Source organism: Triturus cristatus, chromosome 5_1, assembly GCF_964204655.1.
Source record: "Triturus cristatus chromosome 5_1, aTriCri1.1, whole genome shotgun sequence".
Taxonomy (NCBI): domain Eukaryota; kingdom Metazoa; phylum Chordata; class Amphibia; order Caudata; family Salamandridae; genus Triturus; species Triturus cristatus.
The window spans coordinates 293,427,924-293,455,071 of NC_140587.1; the positions used below are offsets into that span (position 1 = coordinate 293,427,924).

General features: G+C 44.9%; 1 protein-coding gene across 1 annotated transcript in view; it reads right to left on the reverse strand.

Moving 5' to 3' along the window:
- Positions 1-27,148, reverse strand: part of SQLE (squalene epoxidase) — a 158,272-nt gene that overhangs the window by 112,073 nt on the left and 19,051 nt on the right. The window contains exons 3-5 of the mRNA XM_085604966.1: positions 17,602-17,782; positions 15,790-15,886; positions 1,790-1,903 (exon numbers count right to left, since the gene is read on the reverse strand). Coding sequence (XP_085461092.1) covers positions 1,790-1,903; positions 15,790-15,886; positions 17,602-17,782 — 392 coding nt within the window. The remainder of the gene's footprint in view (positions 1-1,789; positions 1,904-15,789; positions 15,887-17,601; positions 17,783-27,148) is intronic.

Genomic DNA, 27,148 nt, shown 5'->3' on the forward strand with positions numbered 1-27,148 from the left:
TTTCACCAGAGGAAAGGCAGCATCAGCGGCAAATACAAATCATGAAAACCTAACTGGTGGCTGCAATGGTAGCTCTGTTCTCTTTTGCTCTTCCTGGTGGCTGCATGGGTAACTCTGCTTGCCTTTGCTCTTCCTGGTGGCCTCATGGTTAACTCTGCTCGCCTTTGCTCTGCCTGGTGGCTGTATGGGTAACTCTGCTCGCCCTTGCTCTGTCTGGTAGTAGCATGGGTAACTCTGCTCACCTTTTCACTTCCTGGTGGCTGAATGAGTAGCTCTGCCTGGTGGCTGCATGGTTAACTCTGCTTGCATGTGCTATGCCTGGTGGCTGCATGATTAACTCTGCTCTCCTTTACTATGCCTGGTGGCTGCATGAGTAACTCTTCTCGCCTTTGCTTTGCCTGGTGGCTGCATGGGTAACTGCTCACCTGTGCTCTGCCTGGTGGCTGCATGGGTAACTCTGATCGCCTTTGTTCTGCCGTATGGCTGCATGGGTAATTCTGCTCACCTTTGTTCTGCCTACGTGGCTACATAAATAACTTGGCTCGCCTTTGCTCTGCCTGCGTAGCAGCATAGATAACTCTGCTCGCCTTTGCTCTGCACAGACAGCAAATACTCACCTTATGCAATCTGGGGCTACAGCATTGCATCACCAGTGTCTTAAAACAAGCACTTGCAAAGCTAATATTTTTCACCTAGTGTCCGTGTTATGGCACTTTTTTTTTTGCTTTAAGTTATATATTCCATAGCAGCTCAACTGCTCTGCATTATGTAAAAAAAACATTGAAAAGTCAATAGAATTTGCATCCGGTACGTGTCTTTTTTTCTTCATCCTCCCCAATTTACCTAATCTCCCGGCTTTATAGTAACACTAGTAACAGCATACTATATTGCCTTTCTCAATAAACAAGTCATAATACTTTAGCGGAGTTCATTAACTTCATTCATTAACTTATATTGCACAACTGCTCACCAAGCTACAACTTACAACAAAAAAAAGGTTGTTTTTAATGTTTTTTGTTTTCCTTTATAAAACACCATCCCAATGGGCCTTTCATACAAGCGTTGACATGCATGTATGACCATCTTTGAATGTTATTTGCAAAACTTACTACACAAAAAAATTCAAGGTGGTCACACATGTGCATGTGTCATTGTAGGGTGCAGTAATAAAGTTTTTCAAACACATTTGCAAAGGAATCAAACATGGGCAAAGCCAATACGTTTGTAGCCAATACCAGATCAACCGTTTTTGCCAATGCTTGTTTCTTCCTTTCACTGACGGGGATATACTGGACTTGGGCAACACGATCAAAAGCCACAATGGCTCTGCATTACCCACCATGGCCATCACACCCTATAAAGCACTTCTGACACTGACCCACTATAAAGATTTCAGTTTCATACCATCAGTGTAATTTTAGGATGATACTGAAAACAGATGAACACGAAGTCTGTATGTTCATTACTTATTGTAGGCTTCCATTGTAAGCACACATTACAGATGATGCTACAAGTTTGGTTGGCTTACTGCAGTAGCACTTAATCCTACAATCTACGTTTTTGCCTTCTCACACAACTGCTCTAGATTCTCCTAAAATAGAAATGCAAGAAGCAGGAATACGGAGTGCTAAATGCTCTAATGTAACAGACCAGAAGTATATTAATGTGTTAGCTCTTAGGAAACACCCGTCTGACATGTGTAACAGCATCAACAGCATTCTTTCATAATAATATGAAATTGTTTGTCAAAGGGTACAGGAGCAGATAAGCATGTAGCAAGCTAACCTACCTTTAGAATGCAGCCGACAAAATGGGATGAAACTGAGGCCTTGGCAAAGACCAAATTCTTTCTAAATTTTGAGAAAAGTCCATCAGCCACTACAGTTAGTGGTGCATGAAGTTCCTATAACAGAAAAGGGCACAACTCAGCATGACAACCTAAAAACCAGAAAAAAACAGTTCATTGTACCTGCAGCACTGACTTGGGTCAACGCTTTATTACTGTAATCAAATACTATCTTGGTAGTTATCTTTTATACAAAAACATCTTTTTATTGGCAATGATAGTGCTTTAATCACTTCCATTGCATAGTTAGCTGGTGTCAAGTGAAAGAGCACATTTTTATAAGGAGACTGAGACATAGGGCAACAACATGTACAACAAGTAACTTAGGGCCACATTTACAACCATTCCGTTTTGCGAGTGGCAAATTGCGATTTTTTGCGACTAGCAGTTTGTGAATCGCAAAATGGAATGTAGTAATGCATGTTAGACACATTTAGCGAGTCCCAATGGGGTCGTAAATGACCTCCCTCATTAATATTCATGAAGCAGGTCGTAATTTGCACAGGGATTGTGGTCTGCTGGGGACATGTTTGTGTTTGCTTTTGAAATAAAGCAACTTTATGTTTTTTCAAATGCAGCGTGCTTACTATAGAGGAAAATGGGATGTGTTTAAAAGAAAAAAAGAAAAGTTTTTTTTTCATTTTTTAAGGGCAGGCGGTGGTCTGTGGGACCACTGCCTGCTCTTAAAAAATATTTTTTAACACATTCACAAAGGGTAAGGGGTCCCCTGAGGACCCTTTCCTGTTTGTGAGTGGCTTACCACCTACTTGAAGTAAACTGTGAGCGCTTTGCGACAAACAATCGTACATACAAGTGTGACTTGCTATTAGGAAGGGACGCCCTTGGCACCCCCTTCCTCATAGCGATTCGCAAACCCTATTTTGCCAGTCAGTAATGCGTTACCGACTCGCAAAATAGGGTTCGTACCTGCCACAACCCTTTTAAACAGTCACAAACGAGACGATTTTCAGTTTGCAAAAACTAAAACCGATCGTAAATCTGGGTCAAAATGTTCAAACTCTAAGGACGAGTTTGGTGTTAGAGAGAACGGGTGAGACATAGTAGTTCTGTAGGGCCCATTGTTTGGTTGGTTAGGGGGTGGATAGGAGGGCTGACCTGTGAGTCAATTGCTAGAGTGCCATACTTGAAGATGGGGTACTGGCGCTGGCAGGCGAGAGGAGCATTGATGGGGCCACTCAGCAAGGCAGCTTCAGGGAAGCTGTGGCTTCTGTTCTATGGAGTGATGGTGGAAGAGTATCATCACTCACTGTACTTTGGAACTGGGAAAGCATGTCGTCCCACTTTTTGGTTATTGGGTGCTAATGGAGGCCTCTCGCCTCTTTACGCCATAGCGCCTTACTCTCAGCCTTCTGAAACCTCAGCATGTACTGCCACAGGTAGTAATCAAGGGAGGCATGTTCGCCCTCCATCTGATTTGAATGCTTCGCTTAGCTAATATTAAGGTCAAATTGGTGAATCAGGCACCCACTAATTCTTTCTGGTGTGTTTTAAGATGTGTAATTCATAGGCCTCCCAAGTCTCAAAGTCATAGCAACCAGTGACATAGCCTCATTGCCCCTCTGGGAGTTCCTGGACGCAATCGGGCTAGTGGACGCGTGGCACACACGATATCCCGAAGCACACCAGTACACCTACCACTCAGGGGCACACAATAGCCTATTCAGGGCTCGAAAAATCTGAAAAATGGTACTAGTCCTGCAGGTCTAGTACCTTGAAAACTCTCCTAGACCTAACCGTAACCTACTTGACCTCCGTCCGTCTCTGAAAGCGGAGCAAATGTGACGAGATAACAAGACATCTCTATTGCTCATTTGCTTTGTGAGCAATAAAAAGGCCTTTAAATCTTATCTTGTCACATTTGCTTCGTTTTCAAAGACAGAGGACAAAAGTTAGTATGTTTTCCTACTCGCCAGAAAGGGCGAGTAGGACCTAAAAATAGCTCAACCTCATTAAATTTTCCTCGCAAATGCGAGCGGTCGAGTGGACTTGTCGAGCCCTGCTATTGCGTATTGATTATATACTTACCTCCCCCACAAGTATGGAGGGAATATTAGAGAATAAACACTTCCCTAGAGGTATCTCTGATTATGCCCCCATATTCATGACATATATATCGCACCTCATGGGAAAAAGACGTACATACCATCTACATCCTGGATACCTCAATGAACAAAAAATTTAGAAACGCCTTCATAAGACCTCTGAACATTACTTCCAAAAAAATACGCACTCAGTGGCCTCCCCCGTCACCGTATGGGAAGTCTTCCGTGGACAAGCTATTTCCTTAATCACAGCCCACAAACGAGACCAAACACTACAGGTGGAGGAACTTGAACGGGCGGTTGGCCGGGCAAAAAGCACGCATGCCGCTGATCCCACTGCCCACACGACCCACTCCCTTAACCTGGCAAAACAAGCCTATAGGGACTACGTATGGGAGGGAGCTAAAGGTAAAATCACAAAAACACAACACACCATCCATGAAGTTGGGGACAAGGCGGCCAGGCTCTTAGCCTGGTTAGATATAAAAGAACAGACCAGTCGTTGGGTGGCATAGATCCAGCTGCCCTCAGGGGAGACACTAACAGATCCAAACAACATAGTCACAGCATTTGTACACCACTACGAAACAGTATATACCCCCGTCGCAACGACTTCTGTAGAAGAAAATCTGGCCTATACCAAAGACATACGTCTGCCAAAGTTGATATCACAAGACATCCAGGCTTTGGAGTCTAACCTTACGGTAGATGAAATCATTGCAGCCATTAAAGGGCTTCAGTCTGGGAAGGCAATGAGTCCCAACGGTATTCTGAGAGAATCCGACATGTTGGCGCCCCACTTGTTGAGGATGTATGAGGCCAGCCTAGAGATGGGAATACTCCCTAGAGACCAGCGAGTAGCAACACTTATTACGATTCCAAAACCAGGTAAGCCCCCGCAGGATTGTACCTCCTACCGCCCGATTTCGCTTCTTAATGCAGAGGCGAAAATCCTTGCAAGAGTACTGGCAGCCAGGCTACAGCCCCATCTCACGACCCTGATACATCCGACCAATCCGGCTTCATGCCGGGTAGACACACAGCAATGAATCTCCGGAGACTTCATGGTGTGTTGGCCAGAATACCCACCATCCAGGAGGATGCGATCATTCTCTCTTTGGACGCCAGTATGGCCTTCGACCGAGTTGAATGGCCCTTCCTTTTCGTAGTGCTGCAGTACTTTGGTTTCGGGCCCAAGTTTTGTGCCTGGAATATATTGCTGTACACGCGTCAACTGGCGCAAGTAGTAGTTAATGGATGGCTCTCAGAGAAATTTCCTTTGGGACGTGGCACCCGGCAGGGGTGCCCCCTATCCCCGCTTCTATTTGCTTTGGTGCTCGAGCCATTGGCGGCATGGATAAGGTGGGATCCAGTAATACGTGGGCTAAGGTGAGCAGAGGGTTTGGAAGACCGCATTTCCCTCTACGCAGATGATATCTTGCTATATATGGCAAACCCCGAAGGTCCCTCATATGCCTGCTTGACATCTGCGAGTCCTACGGCAGAGTCTCTGGTTACACCATTAATTGAGCGAAATCGGTGCTTTACATACTTAGGGGTCTGCCCCCACGTTTGCCCCGGGGTGTGAAGATATTGCTAGCGGATGATGGATTTAAATATTTAGGCATACACATCACACCAGACCCCACACAATTTTACGAGCGCAATCTCCTGCCCCCACTGAAGAGACTCCGCAGTGATGTGAAATGGTGGCACTCCCTGCCGCTGACACTACTGGGGAGAGTGGCCCTGTTCAAGATGATGGCTTTACCCAGGTTTTTATATGCACTGCAAAACACCCCAGCTCCTGTCCCTAACGTTTACTTCAAGTCGATTGAGTCAGAGTTGGGACACCTCCTCTGGGAGGGGAAGCCCCCATGGATAGCAGTTTGTAAACTTACACGGAGTTGGTATGACGGGGGAATTGCCCTTCCCAACATTCAGTTATATTATTGGGCCTCGCAGCTTATAGTGATCAATCAATGGCTCCACAAGAGGAACCAGCATTACGTATGGACACGCATACTCTTGGCACGGATGGAATCATGGGTGCCCTGTATGATAAAACTCGGAAACAAGCACTGATTGGCCCAACGGCCCACACCGTGCATGTCTGGTTTGTAGCACAGCGAGCGCTTGGTTGACAGGGAGTGACAACACAACAGACGCCACTCTGGGACACCCCTAAGTTGGGTAAGCTACACACCAGCAAAGGTTTCTCCCGATGGGATCAAATAGGCCTCTCTGTGGTGGGGGACCTGTGGAAAAAGGGGGGAGTAGTCACTTTTGCACAGCTGCAAGCAACATACCAGATGGTAGGGACGGAGCACTACAGGTACATTCAAATCAAACACGCACTAACAAAGGCCATACCCCCTGAAACTGACCTAAAAAGGCAATTTCTTTAACATATCGCAAACTGATCAACAACCAAAATGATCCCACTCACAATCTCAGAGAGAAGTGGCAAGCCGAGGTAGGTGAGATGGACGATCAAGACTAGCAGGAGGCCCTGGCATCCCCGTGGGAGGTGGCAATCCCACCCAGACTGAAGCTCGTGCAACTTAAAATATTGCACAGAACATATTATACCAGGACCACACTTTACAAAATAGGTAGGGCTGATTCACCTCTTTGTCTTAGAGGGGGCGGAGTGGCGGATTCCTTTTATCATTCACTATGGGACAGTCCCCACATTCGTACTGGAGGGCGGTCATGGATACGATCACTCGAGTGAGTGGCTTTGAGGTCTCCCCGGAACCGAAGAGATGTCTACTCAATGTGTGGGAGCCAACAGAGCTGGGCGACCATGGGTATTGCACTAGCAAAACTGAACATTGCTCAACATTGGGGGCACAGACGGTCCCCTCCCATCATCAGCGCAATGGTAGCGGAAAAACGGTGTTAGTTCATAGGGGATGTCCACGAAAATGGACGAGGGTATGGGGCAAATGGAACACTTATCGAGGGAACTTGTGCACCCCTCCTCCAGAGGAATCAGATCAGGAACTGAGCGAATGACAAATGCAATGGATGTACTACTGGGGACAATTTTACGTACTTTACGATTCATGGGGCGGGGAATTACAGAGGAACGAAAATGTACATATGTAATGTTCTGTGTGGCAATGGTGTGGATAACGTTAGAGCTGATGAGACATAAGACACAATTGATTGTAATCGGTTGTGATTTGATGCAAATGCTAATAAAAAGTTCCAAAACTAGTGACATAGGCGAGGGTGAATATTATTATTATTGAGTCTTGTATAGCGCGTGGTTACCCTTGGGCATCCCAGCGCTCGTCCAGAGTACACACCAAACCAGCAGAGCACTAAGCAGGGAACAGATGAGTCTTTAAAAGTTTGCGAAATCGCAAGGTGCCAGTTTCGGAGCGAAGGGCATGCGGAAGGGAGTTCCATAATGCAGCCACGTTGACGGAAAATCTTCTACCGCCAGTCCTGGCTTTTTTTACTTTCGCGACTTGCAAGAGATGTTGGTGGTCTGAGCGGAGGGCGCGAGAGGCCTTATAAGGTTGGACCATACTCCGCAGGATAGGGGGCCCTTTTCCCTGCAAGATTTTGTGAGCCATGCAGAGTGCTTTAAACTTCACCCTCTCTCTCTCACAGGGAGCCAGTGGAGCGCCTTCAGCGCAGGTCGGGCTGACTGCCGCCTGGGAAGGTCCGTCAAAAGCCTGGCGGCAGCATTTTGCACTTGTTGCAATTTGTTTAGAGTTGATTCTGGAGCCCCCAGAAACAGCACATTGCTGTAGTCCAACCGTGAAATGATGAGACCCTGGATTAGTAACCTCCTAGTGGCCATCGGGAGGAGGGGTAGGATCTTCCGGGCTGACCGGAGCAGGCCGAAACACACGCCTGCGGTCTTTTTTGCGTGTGTCTTGAAGGATAGGTCCTGCTCCAGCCACACCCCCAAGCTCTTAATCTCCTGTTTTGGGGTAGGTGGCGCTCCCAGACAGCTAGGCCAGCTACTAGGGGACAAGGAGGGAGGGGAGTTCCCCAGCATCATCAGTTCGGTTTTTGAACCGTTAAGTTTAAGTGCTGAGTTGCACATCCAGGTGAAGACCCTGGCTAAACATGTGTGCAGCAGGGCGGGTTGGTTCGCCGGCTGGGGAAGCCCAACCACCAACTGGGTATCATCCGCATAGCTGATGATCTTGATACCCAGTGGCAATACCACACTCTCCAGTGGGGCCATATAGATATTAAATAGTGTGGGGCTCAGCGATGAGCCCTGTGGCACACCACACTGGAGGGGAACCGATGTTGACTTCTCGTGGCCTTACCAGACCTCAAACGTCCGATCTTCTAAGAAGGACGCGAGCCATTTCAGGGCCAACCCGGAGACCCCCACCCCCGACAGCCGCTGGAGTAACACCTGATGGTCTACGGTGTCAAATGCCGCACTAAGGTCCAGGAGGATCACTGCCACCGATCCCCCTGAATCCAAAATGCTCCTGGCATTCTCCACGACTGCCAGCAGGGCAGTGTCCGTCCCCTGGCCAGGGCGAAATCCCGTTTGGGAGTCACCCAAGAGAGAGTTGGATTCCAGAAAACCCGAAAGGCGCCTATTCACAAGTTTCTCCGCCACCTTGCTAAGGCCGGGGAGCAGGGAGATAGGCCTAAAATTAGCAAGGTCAGCGGGGTCCAGGCTGGGCTTCTTCAGGAGGGCCTTAACTACCGCTCCTTTCCAGCTGGGAGGCACAACTCCTTGGGTGAAGGATAGGTTCAGAAGGTCCGTCACTGGGCCGCCGATGGTAGAAGCTACCTGCTTCAGGTATTTCATCGGTACCGGATCTCTCGGAGACCCACTCTTCAGGGTCACCAAGACCCCAAGAGCCTCGTCCACAGTGACTGGACCAAAGGAGTCCAGCTCTGCTGTCCTCACCCCAGGCTGAGACCCAGGGTTGCATTCGGAGGATTGCTCCTGCGCTAACCGAGGGAGGGACGTCAAGATGTTTCCTATCTTAGATTTAAAGAACGTGGCTAATTCTGAGCATTTTTCACGCGGGTTGTCATGAGTGACCGGAGGTTCGGGGGTTTGCAGAAGTTCTCTGATGACCTTAAACGACTCTTTCGAGGAATTAGAAGAGAGTCCTATTCTCTCCTCAAAGAACTTGGATTTCGCTGCCCGGATGGCGGATTTGTAGATGTTAAGTGCTGCCCGGTATTCTCTCCGGCTCACTTTGCCCCAGTCCCTCCTCCAGATCCGCTCCTGCCTCTTGCAACCCTTCCTCAAAGCTCTGAGCTCTGGCGTGTACCAGGGAGCTGAGCCCACTCTCTTACCCCTGGTGAGTAGTCTTTTCTTAGGGAGGATAGCATCGAGCGAGTTGGTCAACCAGGTGTTTAAGTTCGCATCAGCGACTAGCGGGTCAGGCCCGGGGGGGGGGGAACGTGTCGCCTCCAAGTGTACTGCCCAGGTGTCCACTGGGAGCCTAGACCAGGCTCTTTCCACCGTGTATACTCTAGGTGTAGGTACCACTGGGACATCAAACTGCCACAGGGCCGGAACCATAAAATGATCTGTCCAGGGCAGAACCAGCGCGGGCAGTACTTTAAGGCGTTCCGAGTTCGAAAGAATGGGGTCGAGCAAGTGTCCCTCCCCGTGCGTTGCACCTGAATTGACCAGGTTAATCTCGAATGCTTTCAGATCACCCTGAAGATCTACTGCCAGAGAGTCAGAGGGGTCATCAAAATGGATGTTAAAGTCACCTAGTGCCACAAAGTTGACTGTGGAAGAGGCAAGAAGCGCGACCGTTTCAAGAAAAGAGTTGAGGAAGTTGCCCATGGTCCCAGGTGGGCGATAGACAAGGAGGCCTGCCAAGGAAGCGGTATGCGACAACCGTAGAGAGAATTGACAGCTCTCACAGTCGCTCATCCCTCCATCCTGGACCTTACAGGTTAACGTATCCCTGTAAAGGATGGCAATTCCACCTCCCCGCCCTACTGGTCTATCTAGGTGAGATATAAGAAAGCCTGGTGGAAGTGCTCTGACCATATCCGGGCCGGAGCTGGAAGAGATCCAGGTTTCTGTTAAAAACAAGACGTCCAACTTGTGGTCGAGAATGAGGGAATTAATTTCTGTCGCATGACTAGGGAGGGACCGACAGTTCAAAAGGGCCATTGACAACAAACAATTGTCTTTGGCCGTTACCAGACCCGTATTACAGGCCCCGCAGGGCAGGAACGATTGCTCTCCCTCGTGAACATACCTACATGCGGCGAGTTTCGATGGCCGCCAAAGCATGAGCTCATCCCTCGTGTACCTGATGAAAGCCGGAGATGGCATCCGTGAGTCGGGCAGGGGGACCGGCCCTATGCCCGTCTGGGCCCGGACGGGCACAGACGGGCTGAACTCTGGCGTAACTCCGGCATCAGTCCGGCGTGACCGCTGCGCGTGACCGCTGCGCGTCAGCATGGCTACCTATAAGCACACCTAGCGAAATAGAAAGGGGACTAGAGCGCGCGAAGGATCACCCACACCCAATATGGCCGCCACGAGTCGGGGGCAAAGGACCCGCAAGTGCGGTGTTTTTCAGGCAATTATAGTGCAGGTTAGATGTCAGCAGTGCGAGTATGCGAGGCCAGGCTTAAAAACAGGGGATAAGTGTCCAAACACAAACTAAAGTAAAAGACAAAAACGGGTCATTAAAAACACAGAGCTTCCCCAGACAAGCGCTGCAAGTATGGCGACACCGCTGGAATAGCGCTGGAAAATGATTGAGCACAGGTAGATAGTTATGGAGGGGCAATTCAATAATATATGCTGAAAGATATTAAAACAAGCTTCCTAGGACCGGTTTCTGGCATTTAACCGGTCCTAGGAAGCTTGTTTCCGGTCCAGGGAAGACATGGCTTGGCAGTTCGGGCTGGACTGTTCCCATGAGGCACAGGGTCAGACTGATTTGCATATGGCCATGTCTGAACTGGGGTGGCAGAGTGGGCTAAAGAACGGTGATGGATTAAACCCAGATCAGTTGACTGGGGGTGAGTGCTTGCAATGTTCAACACTCCTTCCATCATTTCCTTTGGTTTTTGCTTTGTTCGCCATAAGTTGGCAGGGTATGCTCAGACGTAAGTCCCTTGCTCACTTTGCCACTGGATTCAAGCAAGCCTGGCGGAAGACGGCTGAAATGCCAGAAACCGGTCCTAGGAAGCTTGTTTCCGGTCCAGGGAAGACATGGCTTGGCAGTTCGGGCTGGACTGTTCCCATGAGGCACAGGGTCAGACTGATTTGCATATGGCCATGTCTGAACTGGGGTGGCAGAGTGGGCTAAAGAACGGTGATGGATTAAACCCAGATCAGTTGACTGGGGGTGAGTGCTTGCAATGTTCAACACTCCGTCCATCATTTCCTTTGGTTTTTGCTTTGTTCGCCATAAGTTGGCAGGGTATGCTCAGACGTGAGTCCCTTGCTCACTTTGCCACTGGATTCAAGCAAGGCTGGCTGAAGACAGCTGAAATGCCAGAAACCGGTCCTAGGAAGCTTGTTTCCGGTCCAGGGAAGACATGGCTTGGCAGTTCGGGCTGGACTGTTCCCATGAGGCACAGGGTCAGACTGATTTGCATATGGCCATGTCTGAACTGGGGTGGCAGAGTGGGCTAAAGAACGGTGATGGATTAAACCCAGATCAGTTGACTGGGGGTGAGTGCTTGCAATGTTCAACACTCCGTCCATCATTTCCTTTGGTTTTTGCTTTGTTTGCCATAAGTTGGCAGGGTATGCTCAGACGTGAGTCCCTTGCTCACTTTGCCACTGGATTCAAGCAAGCCTGGCTGAAGACGGCTGAGATGCCAGAAACCGGTCCTAGGAAGCTTGTTTCCGGTCCAGGGAAGACATGGCTTGGCAGTTCGGGCTGGACTGGTCCCATGAGGCACAGGGTCAGACTGATTTGCATATGGCCATGTCTGAACTGGGGTGGCAGAGTGGGCTAAAGAACGGTGATGGATTAAACCCAGATCAGTTGACTGGGGGTGAGTGCTTGCAATGTTCAACACTCCGTCCATCATTTCCTTTGGTTTTTGGTTTGTTCGCCATAAGTTGGCAGGGTATGCTCAGACGTGAGTCCCTTGCTCACTTTGCCACTGGATTCAAGCAAGCCTGGCTGAAGACGGCTGAAATGCCAGAAACCGGTCCTAGGAAGCTTGTTTCCGGTCCAGGGAAGACATGGCTTGGCAGTTCGGGCTGGACTGGTCCCATGAGGCACAGGGTCAGACTGATTTGCATATGGCCATGTCTGAACTGGGGTGGCAGAGTGGGCTAAAGAACGGTGATGGATTAAACCCAGATCAGTTCACTGGGGGTGAGTGCTTGCAATGTTCAACACTCCGTCCATCATTTCCTTTGGTTTTTGCTTTGTTCGCCATAAGTTGGCAGGGTATGCGCAGGCGTGAGTCCCTTGCTCACTTTGCCACTGGATTCAAGCAAGCCTGGCTAAAGACGTCTGAAATGCCAGAAACCGGTCCTAGGAAGCTTGTTTCCGGTCCAGGGAAGACATGGCTTGGCAGTTCGGGCTGGACTGGTCCCATGAGGCACAGGGTCAGACTGATTTGCATATGGCCATGTCTGAACTGGGGTGGCAGAGTGGGCTAAAGAACGGTGATGGATTAAACCCAGATCAGTTGACTGGGGGTGAGTGCTTGCAATGTTCAACACTCCGTCCATCATTTCCTTTGGTTTTAGAATTAAGTGCTTCCAGTTGTCCCTTTGATCAAGGGGTACCTGAGGATCCATAGCTTCACTTTAAAAATTCAGCAATTAAATCGTCACTAGCCTGGCGGACGTTGCTATATAATGAGAAGTTATTATCAGAGAAAGTGTTGTGTATTTCATGTTGAGTATTTACAGTAGCATCTGGCTGCAGCCAATGCACAGCTATTGGAATACATGTGTGTTTCCATTTGATGAGCCACACCAGTAATAGGATTGCCTGGTCTTCCTATGTGTGCATTCTAATAGTGTACGTTGCATAATTGAAAACTGAGCATATCTAAGTTCTCAGTTTCCTATTCTTCATAGTTTAGTGTAGTCTCCAGTGTAGGCTTCCAGCGAGACTTTTCTAACTGAGATGCTTTCCCCCACACTAAGGTCCCTTCCCAGTTCATCGAGGCCTGCTACATTTAGTCCATCAGCAGGAATGCACCTGTTTGCCTGGGATAATGGGCATCCTACCATTAGAGATTATGTTCCTGCTTCGTCACTCTCCTTGCTAGCAATCAAGGGCTGTCCCAGGCCTGGAGCAAGTCGCAAAGTCCGGTGGGAGAGCACGGTGCTCCTCCCCCCACTGACATCATTAGCTGGCGTGTAAGGCCCGTACACTGCCCCGCAGATCCAACGGTGAGCGGGGGTCCGTCGACACATGAAGAAAGGTGCAGGTCACGCTTCCTGTGCAAGATCCCTCCAAGAAGAGTCTTGAAGATCCTACACTGTGTGCTAAAAAGGGACGGACAAGGCCTCAGGTTCGTCACTAAGCCCCAACAAGAGGCTTGGCCTCACAAGCAAGGGTTTCCTCAGGAGTGCTTCATAGGTGTCTCGCAGCAGGTCTAAAAGGCGCCTGCATGTGTCAGACATCCACAGCAGCACAGATGAATGCAGGTTGCACCCACATGAGGTATTGTCCTGGGTTTCGGGGCCACCAGGAGCTCCTTTAGATTGTATTTTTCATCGTGGCTATCTTAGCCAGGCTCCAAGGTTATCCTAATAGGAAGTTGAGGACAGAGCTTTAGATGCTTCAGTTTGATGCTTAGTACGTGTATGTATTATTACTCTGTGATTATGGACTAGATTACATACAGTTAACTATTTATACAGAATGATTGGTGTGCATAGCATTTTCAAGAACTGCCATGGTGCATGGCTAGGTACGAACCCTGCTCTCAATAGTGTTGGTGTGCCTAGTTTATTGTTATGACATTTAAAAAAAGACTACCTAGAAACTAACTGTCAAAGTCCCAAGGTTGCAAAACCATGCAGCCAAAATGTGCCTGATCTTTCAGAAAGGTACCTGAATCAAACTAGCAATAAACGTTATCCACTGCCTCCCAGAGGACTCAAGATTCATGTTCAATGTTCTATGCATTGTCCTCAAAGCCTTATGGTGGAAGAGCACAAAATACATATGCTCTCCAGCACCCCTTGTTTACTAATTGTGAGTCTTCCGTACCCTATTTTTTCCCTTTATTCTCTTAAATGTCCAGACAGTAACCAACCACACGCGTTATCTTCTACTCTGCTGTGTCCTACGTTTCTGGTGTTTCTGTAAAGGGATTTTCTCTCCCTGAAAGGGTTAAAAAAGACCACAGGTGTCGGAAAAGCTACAGATCCAACACCCCCTCCCCCGCAAGGCTTACAGTGAAGGGTCCCACGTGTCTCGATCTCCATTTGAAAGATGCAATCTATGACAAGACAAACATGTTCCCTCACAAAGATTTGCTGCTGGGAACATCTAAGAATATGCTTTGTATTAAGGGATGCCACCTTTCTCAGAGAGAAATACTGACCATTTCTGCATGGGTTGGGGTTCTAGAAAGGCCAGGAGCTCTTACTGGAATATGTTTGTTTAAGATATGCTGTATTCTTATCATACAGCAATTCTGCTTCTATTTGCTTTAAAAATATTTAGGAATCGAGTAGACGGCATTAACATTTTTTTGACATGTTATCGTCTAGCATTTGTTGATTTGAGGCTAAATTAAATGGGGAAAATAAACAGGATCTTAAAGGTGTAAAGGTGTTCTTTAATGTTTTTACATTGTAGTGCATGAAAATACTGACAAGGCACGTCCAATACCAGTAAACGGGCAACGCTCCCAGTATCTTATTTGGTTCTGTGCTTCTTAACTGCGCTTGTGCAGCTTTCCATTCTTATGCCCTCCTTGATTTTACTCCTTTTCTCTGTGGCTTGTTTCTGTACTGAGAGCAAACATATTTTAGTCCCAGAAGTACTCCCCTTCCTTTTAGTCCCAGAAGTACGTCTTCTGCTTTACATGGGCAAAACAAGGTTCTCTCATGTCTCTGTTAGTATTTTCAAAGGATACATTTCAAAGGTGCAGTCGCGAACTGATGATGAGGCTTTCTGTTTTTCTCTATATCTCTTTAAATTTTGGTGGCAGTTCCACAGGTTTCCTCTTTACTCACTCCTTCCTTTTACCCACTCTACCATATTCATTGAGGGGTGTGCTTTCCTCTCCTCTTATCTATAAACTCCACGCCCCACCTCGCAATACCACAGCACATTTATTTTGATCCTTCCATTTTGCCTAGCTGCACTTCTTCTGTAACTACCACTCTCTTACTAAGATTGTATTTTAAGGACCTATTTAATGAATAAGCAACTCTTCGAAAACCATGAGAGGTTGTTGGTAGTTTTAAAGAGGCTTCAAGAGTAATTGACAATCAGTATGCTCAGTGTTTATTTTCAGTGTGCAGAAATGTCGATTAGCTGTCAAACAGAACTGATAGTAAATTTGCCAATGGGTTAAATTCTTAGGTCTGTGAGACATTATTTCACCCTTGTAGAAATTTCTAATTGTGAATACCTGTGCCTCATCAGCCTCCCACTGGGAAATGTTTTTTTTTTCCTCCTGGTCATACAAAAAATAAAATGGTCATGCATTTCATGCAGGATTGGCTAGTCTTGGTACATTTCCATGACAATTAAATTTCAAAACAGCCAACTGGACACAAGACAATACATTTAAAAGGTGGTTAATAAGTGGTGAATAATCTTTCTTTTAGTAATTTTCAATCAATGTGTTTAATCAGTAATACATGTTATAGGTTTTAAAATATGTGTTATTTGTATTTATTAGTATCAATGGAATCTATGAGTCATATTACAAGAAAACCAACTGCTACCACTGTACCTTGATATCTCCAGTTTCCTTATCTTTATACTGAACTCCAATAACACTGTCATTTTCTTCAAGCAATCGTGTCACTGTTCCTTCAATGAAATTTGTGCTGAAACAATAAGTAAGTAAAACCTTAGTATTGTACATGAGTAGCCATTTGAATGCAGGCAAAATGTTACAACTGATACTTAAATAACTGAAAGACATGTCCCTTCGACTTTGGTAGCAACTTACTGGCACTGGATTACAGCCCTAGTTTCTGCTGTGCATACCTGTACTGGGTGGGGTGAGCCATGCATATTCTGTGGTCATAAGCCTCATTAAAAATAAGCATTTCTAAGCCAATAGGTCTAGCATCGACAAGTCTGCATTTTATTTATTTACTTATTTACAAGCATATGCAACAGACATTAAAAGTAAAAGTAATAAAAAGTGAAAATGCTGCAACTCAAAAGTAACATGCATATGCTTAAGAAAAAACAAGTAAAGCACATTGAAAAAATAAATACGTTAAATGAAAGAAGAAATATAAGGGCAGATTGGATTACCAGCCCTGGCACTAAAGTGGACTACTTTCTAGGCTGATGTGCATATGTGCAAGAGCTGAAGTGGACTACTTTCTTGGTTGGTGTGCCATCACTCAGAGTGAAGAAAGCCAATGGCTGAATTGGGCTGACCCACTGCCACAGGTTGTGGTGGGAGGAAGCAAAAAATAACTAACACTACAACAGACCAATGGATGAAGGAGGTTGACTGGATGACTTTCTATGTATATATTTATCTACAAGTTCTTTTTTTTTCAAACATGTGGTTGGCGAAACAACTAGAGCTGCCTGAAAGCCAGAGCTAAACGTATTGTCTTCAATTCTGGATGCAGCTTAGAACAGAAACCTTTAACAACATTTCACCAGCTGCTACATGTTTCTGTATAGGGGTCTTCAATCCCTGGTAGGGCCCAAGAAGGCCACCTTGTGGGGGCAATAATACCCCACCATGGCTTAGAGTTAAGGGTTCTAGATGTCACTGTCTCCATATTGGGACCGCTTATCACCATTTAAAAGATGCAATCCATGACTGGAATTTCTGTGAGGGGGTCTTATCCATGGGAGTTCCTCAGAACATACACGTTCCCTCACAAAGAACTTCCCTCAGTGCCACTACATAGGTCTGCAAGCTGATGTCAAAATGTGTGCTGCTGAATGCTCTCTAAATGGTAAAACCTGAGCAAAACAATTACATCCCTGCAGTGAAATAAACTCTTCTGCGCAAACATGCCCATGCAGAATCTCTTGTGAGAATTAGCTTTTTTTCTTTGCATCTTGTCTTCTATTGTTGTGTTCGCGTACAAAGTTGTTGCATTTACAATAAAGCTAGACCTAACTAATGATGAATCTCTACCTGGTTCACCCATATTCACTTATCTAACATCTCCAGAGAGTTCAGAATGCAGCAGCATAATGGCTTTCTCACCCAGCATGAAAATAACATATTTCACCTATCCTCAGACCTCTAACTTGTTACCAACAGTTGTGCGCACTGAATCTGTGAGTCTGCACAATCACATCCACTGAAATCTCACTACAGTTGTCTTTGCCAGTGATAAACAAGGACATCAGTGACTGGTGAGCTGGGCCTGAGCTGAGAAAACTTATATGTAACACTTGATGCTCTGAAACTAGAGATTGATCGTAAAGGGTTAAAAGAGATTGTTTAGTACATTTTAGAAAATGTAACTAAACTGTCAGTAGCGTTCTGTTAAATACTAATCAGGTTTGCTTTGTGACTAAAAATGGATTTAAAAAAACACAATAAATGAAGCCTTACTTGGGTTCGGCCATAGCAACTCTACGGAGTCCCATGATAAAACGCCCATGATGAAATGCTCTCCCACACTGAAGCTGGTTGTCCTCAGACATAGGGTAAGGGATTTCTACCTCCGAATTGGACTCAAGGTCATGTATGACATACCCATGTACAACATGTGCATCAAGTCCTTCCACAGCATCTGCAAAACAATTATTTCAGATTAAGATTTAAATGAATCATTCTTTTACAAAGAGTTCTTACAGGGCTGGTGCAATTCTTTTTGGCACATATGCACAGTGAAATATTACTGCCATCTCCCCTTGCAATTTTACTGCATCAGTTCTAGCATTTATATACCGCTTCATACCCCTGCAGGGTTGCAAAAGGCTTCAACTTGCATCCAGTTCCTGGGGTCCTTTTGTAGTGTGTGACATAAAAGGGTGTTGGTTGTAGATTGTCCTATATGGCAAGGTGTCGATAAGGTTCATGAGATTTGAATGCTCTAAAAAGTGGGTGACACAGTCAATGCGCTTAAGAAGGAAGAGAAGAGATTGACAATAGACTGAACTGTGCATGCTTAACATACAGAGGCAACTATTGCTGTAGTGCTAGACGCACTCCTATGTTTTGAAACCGTGTGATGACCTCTCACTACCATTGTTTTAATTGACTTTTGGTGTTTTATTTTATCCTAGTCAGAATGTACGACATCATTTTTCCCTGCATGTGCACGTTTCCTTGAAGATGTCTCTCGTGTAATCTTGTAGTTTTAAAGTGGGAGAGCTGTCACAGAATAGAACAGCCTTGCCAGGAATAGAACGTGTGGGATGTGCATTTGAGAGCATGAGTAAGAGAGAGGTGTTGAATGTACTTTTTGGTCTCGGAGTGCAGTGTTATGAGCAGTGGTGCTCAAATGTGCATTGTGTTGTACATTGGGAAGTATTATGAAGCTCTTACTATTGGCTTTGACATGCCCTCATGTCATCTTGAAATCTGACTCTGTCTTGCTCAAGCTTTCTGCACGCAGAGGCAGGCTCCCATATTACTCAAGTTGTTTAGGTTATTCACATTCAAGGTTGTTTTGTTTTCTATGCTTTCAGAGATTGTTGAATGTACTGCCGGAGACTTTTGTAAGCTGTGTTAAGATAAAGGCCAGAACATGTGAAAATTCAGAAGGAACGTGAGAACTCCTTTGCCTTTGGAATGTCTGCATGGAAAGTGGCCTACTTCAGTAAGTTTACTTGACGCAAGGAAGGGCCTCTTGGAACCTTGTAGTATTTTTTTTAGATTATAAAGTTGGGGTTTGTTGACTTGGAGACCGGGATTTTGGGAACCTAAATGGGGACGGACACGTTTACTTCAGTACAGCAGAACCCGTTTGCTGAGGCTCTTAACCCCGACTGTGAATCCCCTAGTCTGGAGTGGCTAAGATGCAGTGCTTGCAGCCGGTGAGGTGTTTTGTTTTTGAGTATTTACTTTGTGATGTGTGAGTGTCTGTGTGCACATCTAAGTCTTCAATGGTTGTTATCATCTGATGTATTTAGTGTATATATCTTTCTGATTTCTAGCAGGACGTCCAGTATTACCTGCTTGTGTTTCATTCTATATTATTATCTGCTTGCGTTTCATTTGATTATTTGTTTCTGCTTGCATTTTATTTCATGTACATTCCATGAATTGCATATATACATATATATATATATCCATATACATTTGAATGTTCATTTGACATATGGGAAAGCCTTTCTGTTAGAGAGTGTTGCATAAATAAAACCCCATGCCCTATTCTTTGATGTGTCTCCTTTTATAACAGTGAAATCCCTTTCCAGGTGGTGTTGTGTTGTTTTTATTGCTTCGTTGTGTTTGAGCCTTCATGTGGGAGGCTGGTATTCTCTATTATCTGAGAGTGCAAAGCAATACATTTTTGGTTTCACTTTGCAGGATACAAAAATTCTATTTAAAAAGGGGAGAATGCTTTCTAAAATGTCAATGTTTTCAGTTGCAGATTCCCAGATGCCAACTGAGTTATATTGAGGTACGTTGCCTCTAATGTATGTTTAACAGGTGAGGGGCAAACACAGATACTTAAATGTTTTCAGGTTATTTCTTTTCAAGGGGGAAAATAACTTGGTATTTTAGAGAGAAAAAGTGGTGTTATTTTGAATGCATTGCTCAGCATGTATGAAAAATGAGGGCAGTTAGAAAGAGAACGTAATGAAATGCAAAGAGAGTTAGGTAAAGATAAAGAAAAGTCAGACCTGTTACTGTTTGAAAATAAATCATTGAAAAAAGAGTTGCAAATTTACCAGGCAGCGCAAGATCGAGAAACATGCAACATAATGCAGTTTATTTTGCCAGACTGTTTAGATAGCCAAAGTGAGTCGCTCATGAAGAAATGTGGTTGGAGAAGAGCTGCAGGTTAATTTACAATGCTCACAGGAGGTTTTAATTAATTCTTTGGAGGACTTTCCTCAGCTAGAAATTAATGGTATTTTGTTTGAATTAGAAACTTTCGAAGTACTGTTGACTGTACAGTTTCATGCACTCGGCTTTGACTGGAACATGCAGGAATATTTTAGAAATTACAGAGAAGATAAACAAATCAGCCTGTTGGAACTAGCGATTGTCGGTTGCAGTTACAACTCAGACTTGTCAGTGAGTGACAAACCTTGCTTTCAGAAAAAAGAAATGATGAAAAATTATATTTTTAAACATGACTCTGAGAGGGGAGAGAAACAGCAATGTGCTTTTGAATCTACAAAAGAGGTTATGCAATGTGTTTCAGACGTGTGGCAAATACAGAAAGGAGACACTGAGTTACATGTGACAGTTCAGGGGCAGTGTGCTACTTCGAGTATGTGGGAAAAACAAAGGAAGTAGAGGGTGCTCTTTGGCTTTCAGATTAAACGGTCAAATACTAGGGAATGTTTTACTCCCTTTGAAAAACAGTTGCTAGTGTTTCACTGCTCTGTGACATACACTAGGCAGACACAGTTGTGTGTGTGTGCTCTGATAGAAACAGGGCAAACACAGTTGCTTTTTAGTTGTGCTCTGATAGACACTGGTCACACAGAGTTGTTTGTGTGTTTTTTGTGCTGTGACAGACACAGGGCAGATACAGGTGCTTTTGTGTTTTTGCACGTTGACAGATACTGGCCAGATGACAATAAGGTTGCATTTTGAACTTTCTCTAATGCAATGGCTGATGACTTTCCTTGAGCAGGGCTCGAAAAATTCGAAAAATGGTACTAGTCCTGCAGGTCTAGTCCCTTGGAAAATCCCCTCGACCTCACTGCAACCTACTTGACCTCCGTCTCTGAAAACGGAGCAAAAGTGACAAGATAACAAGATTTAAAGGCATCTTTATTGCTCATTCCCTTTGTGAGCAATAAAAATGCCTTTAAATCCTGTTATCTTGTCACTATTGCTCCGTTTTCAAAGACAGAGATCAAAAGTTGGTTTGTCTTCCTACTCGCCAGAAAGGGCAAGTAGGACCTAAAAATAGCTCGTTCTCATCAATTCTCCCTCGCAAATGCGAGCGGGCGAGTGGATTTGTCGAGCCCTGTTGAGTTATACAGAACAGATAATGGACAAGAAGCAAACGTGATTATGTGGTACATACAGGCAGAAATTGCAGTTTTGCATGAACAGTTGGTGCAGGTCCCAGTGGAAAGTCCAGGGGTGGTGTTGGTACCTGAGACACAGGATTCTCCAGTAAGTGGAAAATGAGTTGTGGCAAGAAATGTGGAAAATGTAGCAGCAAAGTGCAGCTACTGTGTATCATGTAGATACTCATTGTCCCATACATTTACTAGAAAGATGCTTTGATTCCCTTACAGATGAAAAGGCTAAAATCTTGGAGGCAGAGGTGGTGACACACAATTCTGATTTGGTGGGCATGATTAAGTGCGAGCACCTAGTAGAGAAAGACACTACTAACAGGTGGGCAGAGAATAAAGGGATGTATATTCCTATTTGCCAGCATGTACAGCGCAGACTACTTCCACAGATGGTGAGGGGCCAGTTGGAGAAAGGAAAATTACCAGCGCAGATAGGGCAGATAGATTGGCTTGGGCTCATGCCAAATGATCAAGGGTTTACTTATTCAGCAGGGAGTGGAGAGATAGTCAGGAAGGGGACTACCCCAGCCCTTCTTACTGTGCAAGGGAAAGGAGAGTTTAACTCCACTACCAAGGACTCAGAGGCCATAGAGTGGGTAGAATTCTCAGATAATTCCCCAGAGCCAGCTAAGAACCGTGCAGACAGGAAGATAAAACTGTGTCGTCAGACTCAAAACAGAAAAAGGAGAATGTGTGCAATGTTTTATGTGCAAAACATATGATCTTGAAGCTGGCTCTGTCTTACTGGTAGCCAATGGAGTTCTTTTAGTCAGTTTGTAGCTGAGCTGAATTTCTTTTTATTGCAAATTAGCTTGGCAGCGGCGTTTTGGACTATCTGAAGACAGGTGAACAAGTGATGAGCCATGCCCACATATAGAGCCTTTCCGTAGTTCAGCCTGCTCAAGAACAGCGCTTGAGTCACTAGTTTTTTGTCAAAGTCAAAAGAAACTTTATTTCGGCTATAGAAGCCATAAAAGCAGAATGAATATACAATTCATAGGATAAAAATATATGCTAAAACACAAAAACAGTATTTCATGATTCGATGTTACAATCTTCTATAGTTGCCAAGTTTATGAAAAAGCGAGTTCAAGTTATGATACTAACTAGCAATACAGATCTTTCCCAGCCCTCAAAGTTTAACATACGTGTAGTTCCAGGTCACGTTCAAGTGGATTTCTAGACCTTTTAAAGCAAACGCGAATTGTTGTCATAAAAAGATAAATTAAAAGAAAAACATTATAAAATTAGTTTACCAGGTTAAAATATTTGGAACAATTCTCTAAAAAAGCTATAAGAATCAGTTGTGTTTATAAACCGGAAAGTAACCTCTAGTTACTAGCCAACACATTCCCCTTAACCCCTTCCATGCTGCGCAAATTCCGCCGCTGTGCTGACGGAATCTTGCGCGGGCGTGGTCATGACGGAACGGTTCCGTCATGAGCACAGCTCAACCGTGGCTCATGACGGAACCGTTCCGTCATGAGCACCGAAGGGGTTAAGGGTACTCCTGCGTATACACCACATTGCATGTAGAAATTTCGAGGTGACAACTGCCAATAATGGAAGCGTTTCATATTTAAGTAACCTAAACACCTCAACGTAATTTCTGAGCCCCATGTTCCTACAGAGTTGAAGAACCCACCTCGATCTTGGCCTCGTGTAGGCAGGACAAAACAACATTACGTGGAGTTCTGTTTCTTCAGAAGCAGAGCAGCCAGGACAATCAGCTTTGTTTACACCGTTCCATTTGTTTGTAAATGCACAGAGCGGTAACGTACCGTGCCTAAATTGTAAATACAATTTTTTTGCCATAAACAGTTGAATGCTATCCAAAACAAATTCTAGCTTGTACTGCTGCTTAACATCTAGGAACCTTGAGGTCAGGCAACAAGAGTTCAAACTCTGGGTCAACATAGCAAATTTGTGTTCTTTAACGGCAACTACTAGGGACTTTTTGGATATGTTGGGACAAATCTCTTCCAGGGTAAACCACATATTCGCACGCCCCAGTGAGGAGCATGTGTTCCTAACGTAGGACAGCCAAGGTAAATTGGCTGCACCTAATATAGACATAACATCCCTCAATTCCTCCCTATAAGAAGCTAACTCGGGCGTGCTCCATATGCGACGCCAAAATAAGAGGGGACCGGAGGCTGTTAGATCAGCAATAGGACCTTTTCCCAAATCCAACCTAAGATGGGTTTGGGGAGTGCTTCTTGGTAGGCCCAGTAGTTGCCTGATAAAAGTATTCTCTGTGACAGATAGTGAATGAGCCGCACAGTGACCCCAGAGTTCTGCTCCATATAGACAGGCTTCCCTTGCTTGAGTTTTGTAAATTACTGCCGGGGGCCGACCACTTTTTGTTTGCAGTTTTTATAAACTTTCAAAATACCACCCACTGACTGTGTTAGTTTCAGATTGGCCTTCTTGTTTTGTGAACCCCAATCCATCTTGTCATTGAGGGTAATGCCTAAATAGTCAAAAATGGGTACTCTTTCAAGGGACTTACCCTCCAGTTGGGGGTGCAGGCAGTTAGTAGTTTTAGCATTGTATTTCGTTTTCTCAACATTTATTTCCAGGTTATTTCCAGGTTCACTAGTTTTTTGTATTTTAGAGGAATCCATGGGAAAAGTCTTCTTAAAAGTTTTATGGTGGCAAAACCTTTTCCGCAAAACGTATGGACTTATTTATGCATGGATAGGGCATCGTCAAAAATGATACCAAGATTTCTGGCATACTGCTTCGGTACAGGGGCGGTGCCCAAGGCCTGGGGCCACCAGCTATCATCCCAGATTGTACGGGCTCGCCCGAAGAGCAAGACCTCTGATTTATCAGCGTTTAATTTTAGGCAGTGTTTTGACATCCAACCTGCAAGTTCTGATAAACAGTTTATGAGGTTATTCTTAGTATCGGTGTTTGTCAGCCGATTTGTAAGGGGAATCATCAATTGCGTGTCGTCAGGATGTGAACAGATTTCAAATCCCCATTTTCTGCTGATGTCCACCAGAGATGAGAGGTACGCATTAAAGAGGGTGGGGCTGAGAGTGGCTCCCTGGGGAACCCCATACTTAACATCTTTTGGCTAGGAAGAGCAAGATCCCATTTGTATTGTTTGTGTTTGGTTTTTTAAGAATGATGCAAACCAAGCTAGGGCTTTATGACAGATCCCTTTTTTGTGCAGATTTCGAAGTAGATGAGAGTGGGAGATGGTGTCGAAAGCCACACTGAGGTCCAAAAGGATCAGAGCTACGGCTTTTCCCTCATCGACAAGTGATCTTTTGTTGTCGGATATGACTAACAAGGTGGCCTCAGTGCTGTTGTTAGTCCTGAAACCCGTCTGTGAGGGGTCAAGCAAGTCGTTAGTTTCCAGGAAGGTAGTCAGTTGTTTGTTTACTAAGGGTTCCAAGACCTTGGAAAGGTAAGGCAACTGGGATATGGGGCGATAGTTCGCTGGGTCATCAATTTTAAAGCCTGCTTTTTTTAATAATGGGAAAACCACTGTTTTCTTCCGTATGTCTGGGAAACAGGCTGTTTCTATGCTTTCGTTAAAAATTCTGGTGATATAATGGCATAAGATCGATCCTATTTTTTAAATGTGTAGTGTGGGCAGGGGTCCAGCGGTGATCCTGCTTTGACCTCCGACATTGCTTTGGCTACCTCTTCTTCCGTGAAAGGGGTCAAAGTATCTAGTTGGGCTTGAGCCAGGGGGTGCTAGATTTTCCCAGTCTATATCGCTTTCTTCAGATGCAATGTCGAAGGACGTGTACATTTTAGACACTTTATCGATAAAAAAGTTGTTGATCAATTCACAGTTCTCTAACGTGGGTTTCATGGTTTGTGTTAAGTTGGTGGGATTGCAAAGTTTGCAAACGACCTTAGTCTTTAGTGGAACTGCAATTGTCTTCGATTCTTTTTGTGAAATAGTTAGTTTTTGCTTTTTTCAGTGCCGCATGGTAATTTTTGAGATTCGCTAGGTAGTTTAGTCTATCATCGCTGTTTTTGGAAAGTCTCCATTTGTATTCCAGAGATCTGCATTTCCTTTTTTGTGACTTTAAGTCTGGTGTATACCATTTTTCCAAAAGGGTTTTATTTGCTGTGTTGCTAGCACGTTTGGGGGCGCAATGATTTAGTGGTTTTTATATTTCTTGTTGTAGGTGCAGTACCGATGTGTTGACGGATTTATGGTGCTGTATTGTGTATTCATAGTGAGTAGACTGATTGGAGAAAGACTCCGGAGTGACTGAATTCCAGGCTCTTTTAGATGTCTGGTATGTTGGTTCAATACTTGGGAGGTTGATTGAGAAGGAGATCAAGGTGTCCAGGGCAATGGTTTAATCTCAAGAATGTTAGTGTCTCTTATGTTAGTGAACAGAAGGTGCAGAGTGTGTCTGGCTATGTGCGTCGGTTCAGAGATTAATTGGGTGGGTTGTGGTATTGGCATGTCGTCATTCAGATGTTTGACCCCGGGGTTTGAAATATTTTCATAATGGAGGTTAAAATCTCCAATAATTAGAAAATTATTCTGATTTAGGCTAAGGGGGAAAGTAGGTTTGTGCTTAGTGCAGGATAGAAACCGATAATAAGTGTTCTCTTTCAAATATTGAGAAATCTAGGGTTTCAAGCGTATCTACTTGAGGGATGGAGGAGGTGATGCAGGAGAGGTGTTTTTATATAAGATAGCTGTACCTCCGCCTTTCCTGCCCTCTCTATTCTGTTTTAAATTTTTGTAATTGGGTGTCAGGAGTGTTGTTGTCGTCAAGCCATGTTTCTGTGATGAATGCCAAATCTGGGTTTAGCTCATTTAAAGTTGCCCATACTTCAATGCTGTGTTTTGGGAGTGATCGGGAATTAAAATAGATACAATTCAAGGCTTGGTTATCAGGTTTGTGGTGGGTTACTGTTTTATTAATAGTGGGGTGAACAACGCCACTTTCCCATTTGCATTTAGGGCATTTGAGAAGTCCTTCCATCACATTTGGAGATAGTTTATTATGGCACATGGTTATATCCTTTATTGCCAGCTCAAAGAGCCTATCTCTTGAGTATTTATGAGGTAGTGCTGTTGTTGGAGTGACTGGACCAGGGGTTCTGGCCCCTGGGCCCGGTAGGGCGCGGATGGGCGCAGACGGGCGCGCCAAAGGCGTGCCTCTGGCGCGGCCGCGCAGCGGCCCCGTTCTTGTATAGTGGCGTGGCTCCTCCCTCAGCGCTACCCCCGGTGACTTCCAGTTTTGCGCGCTGGGAGCTGCGTGTCAGTTTCTTGTTTCCCTGCCCTTTTGGTGATGCGCTTTGCCCTAAGCTGTGTCCAATAGTTACAACTTTGTTCGTTTTCAATAATCTTTGGCAGATATGTGACAGGATATGCGGCGCTTTTTAAACGTTTTTAACTGTTTGAGCAGCAAGTGATAATAGCAAAGGTGCAGATTTTAACTGTTTAAAACAAACAATTCAAATTCAACAACATACGATGCAGTTTAAAATCTGTTCTCTAAAAATATTGTACAACGGTGCAGTTTAATAGTTTAGTGGTGCCAGCCTTCAATGACCTGGCTGTGGCTGACCTTACGAGTAAGTGCAGGCAAGGCAGTCGACCTACAAGTATAAGTATGTATAAGAAACACATGAATAATTACCAAAACTAACAATTTGGAAGTAGGATTGTTTAATAACTCCTCAAATCAAGGTTGCTGGTTGTTGCTAAGTCAGAGGAATGATTTTTCTAGAACTCTTTCTTACATCATCTATATTGAAGAAGAATGTGCTACAGTTTTCAATATGTTTTGTGAACTGAAAAGGTCTGGAAAATGCATTACAGATGCAATTACAAACATCTGAACATCTTCAGAACCCACTGTTTTGTCCTTCACAGAGTCGTGATAATGTTTCCAGACCTTTGTGAGATTGAGTTTTATTTTGCAGGTATGTTTCGACTCAGACCAAAACCA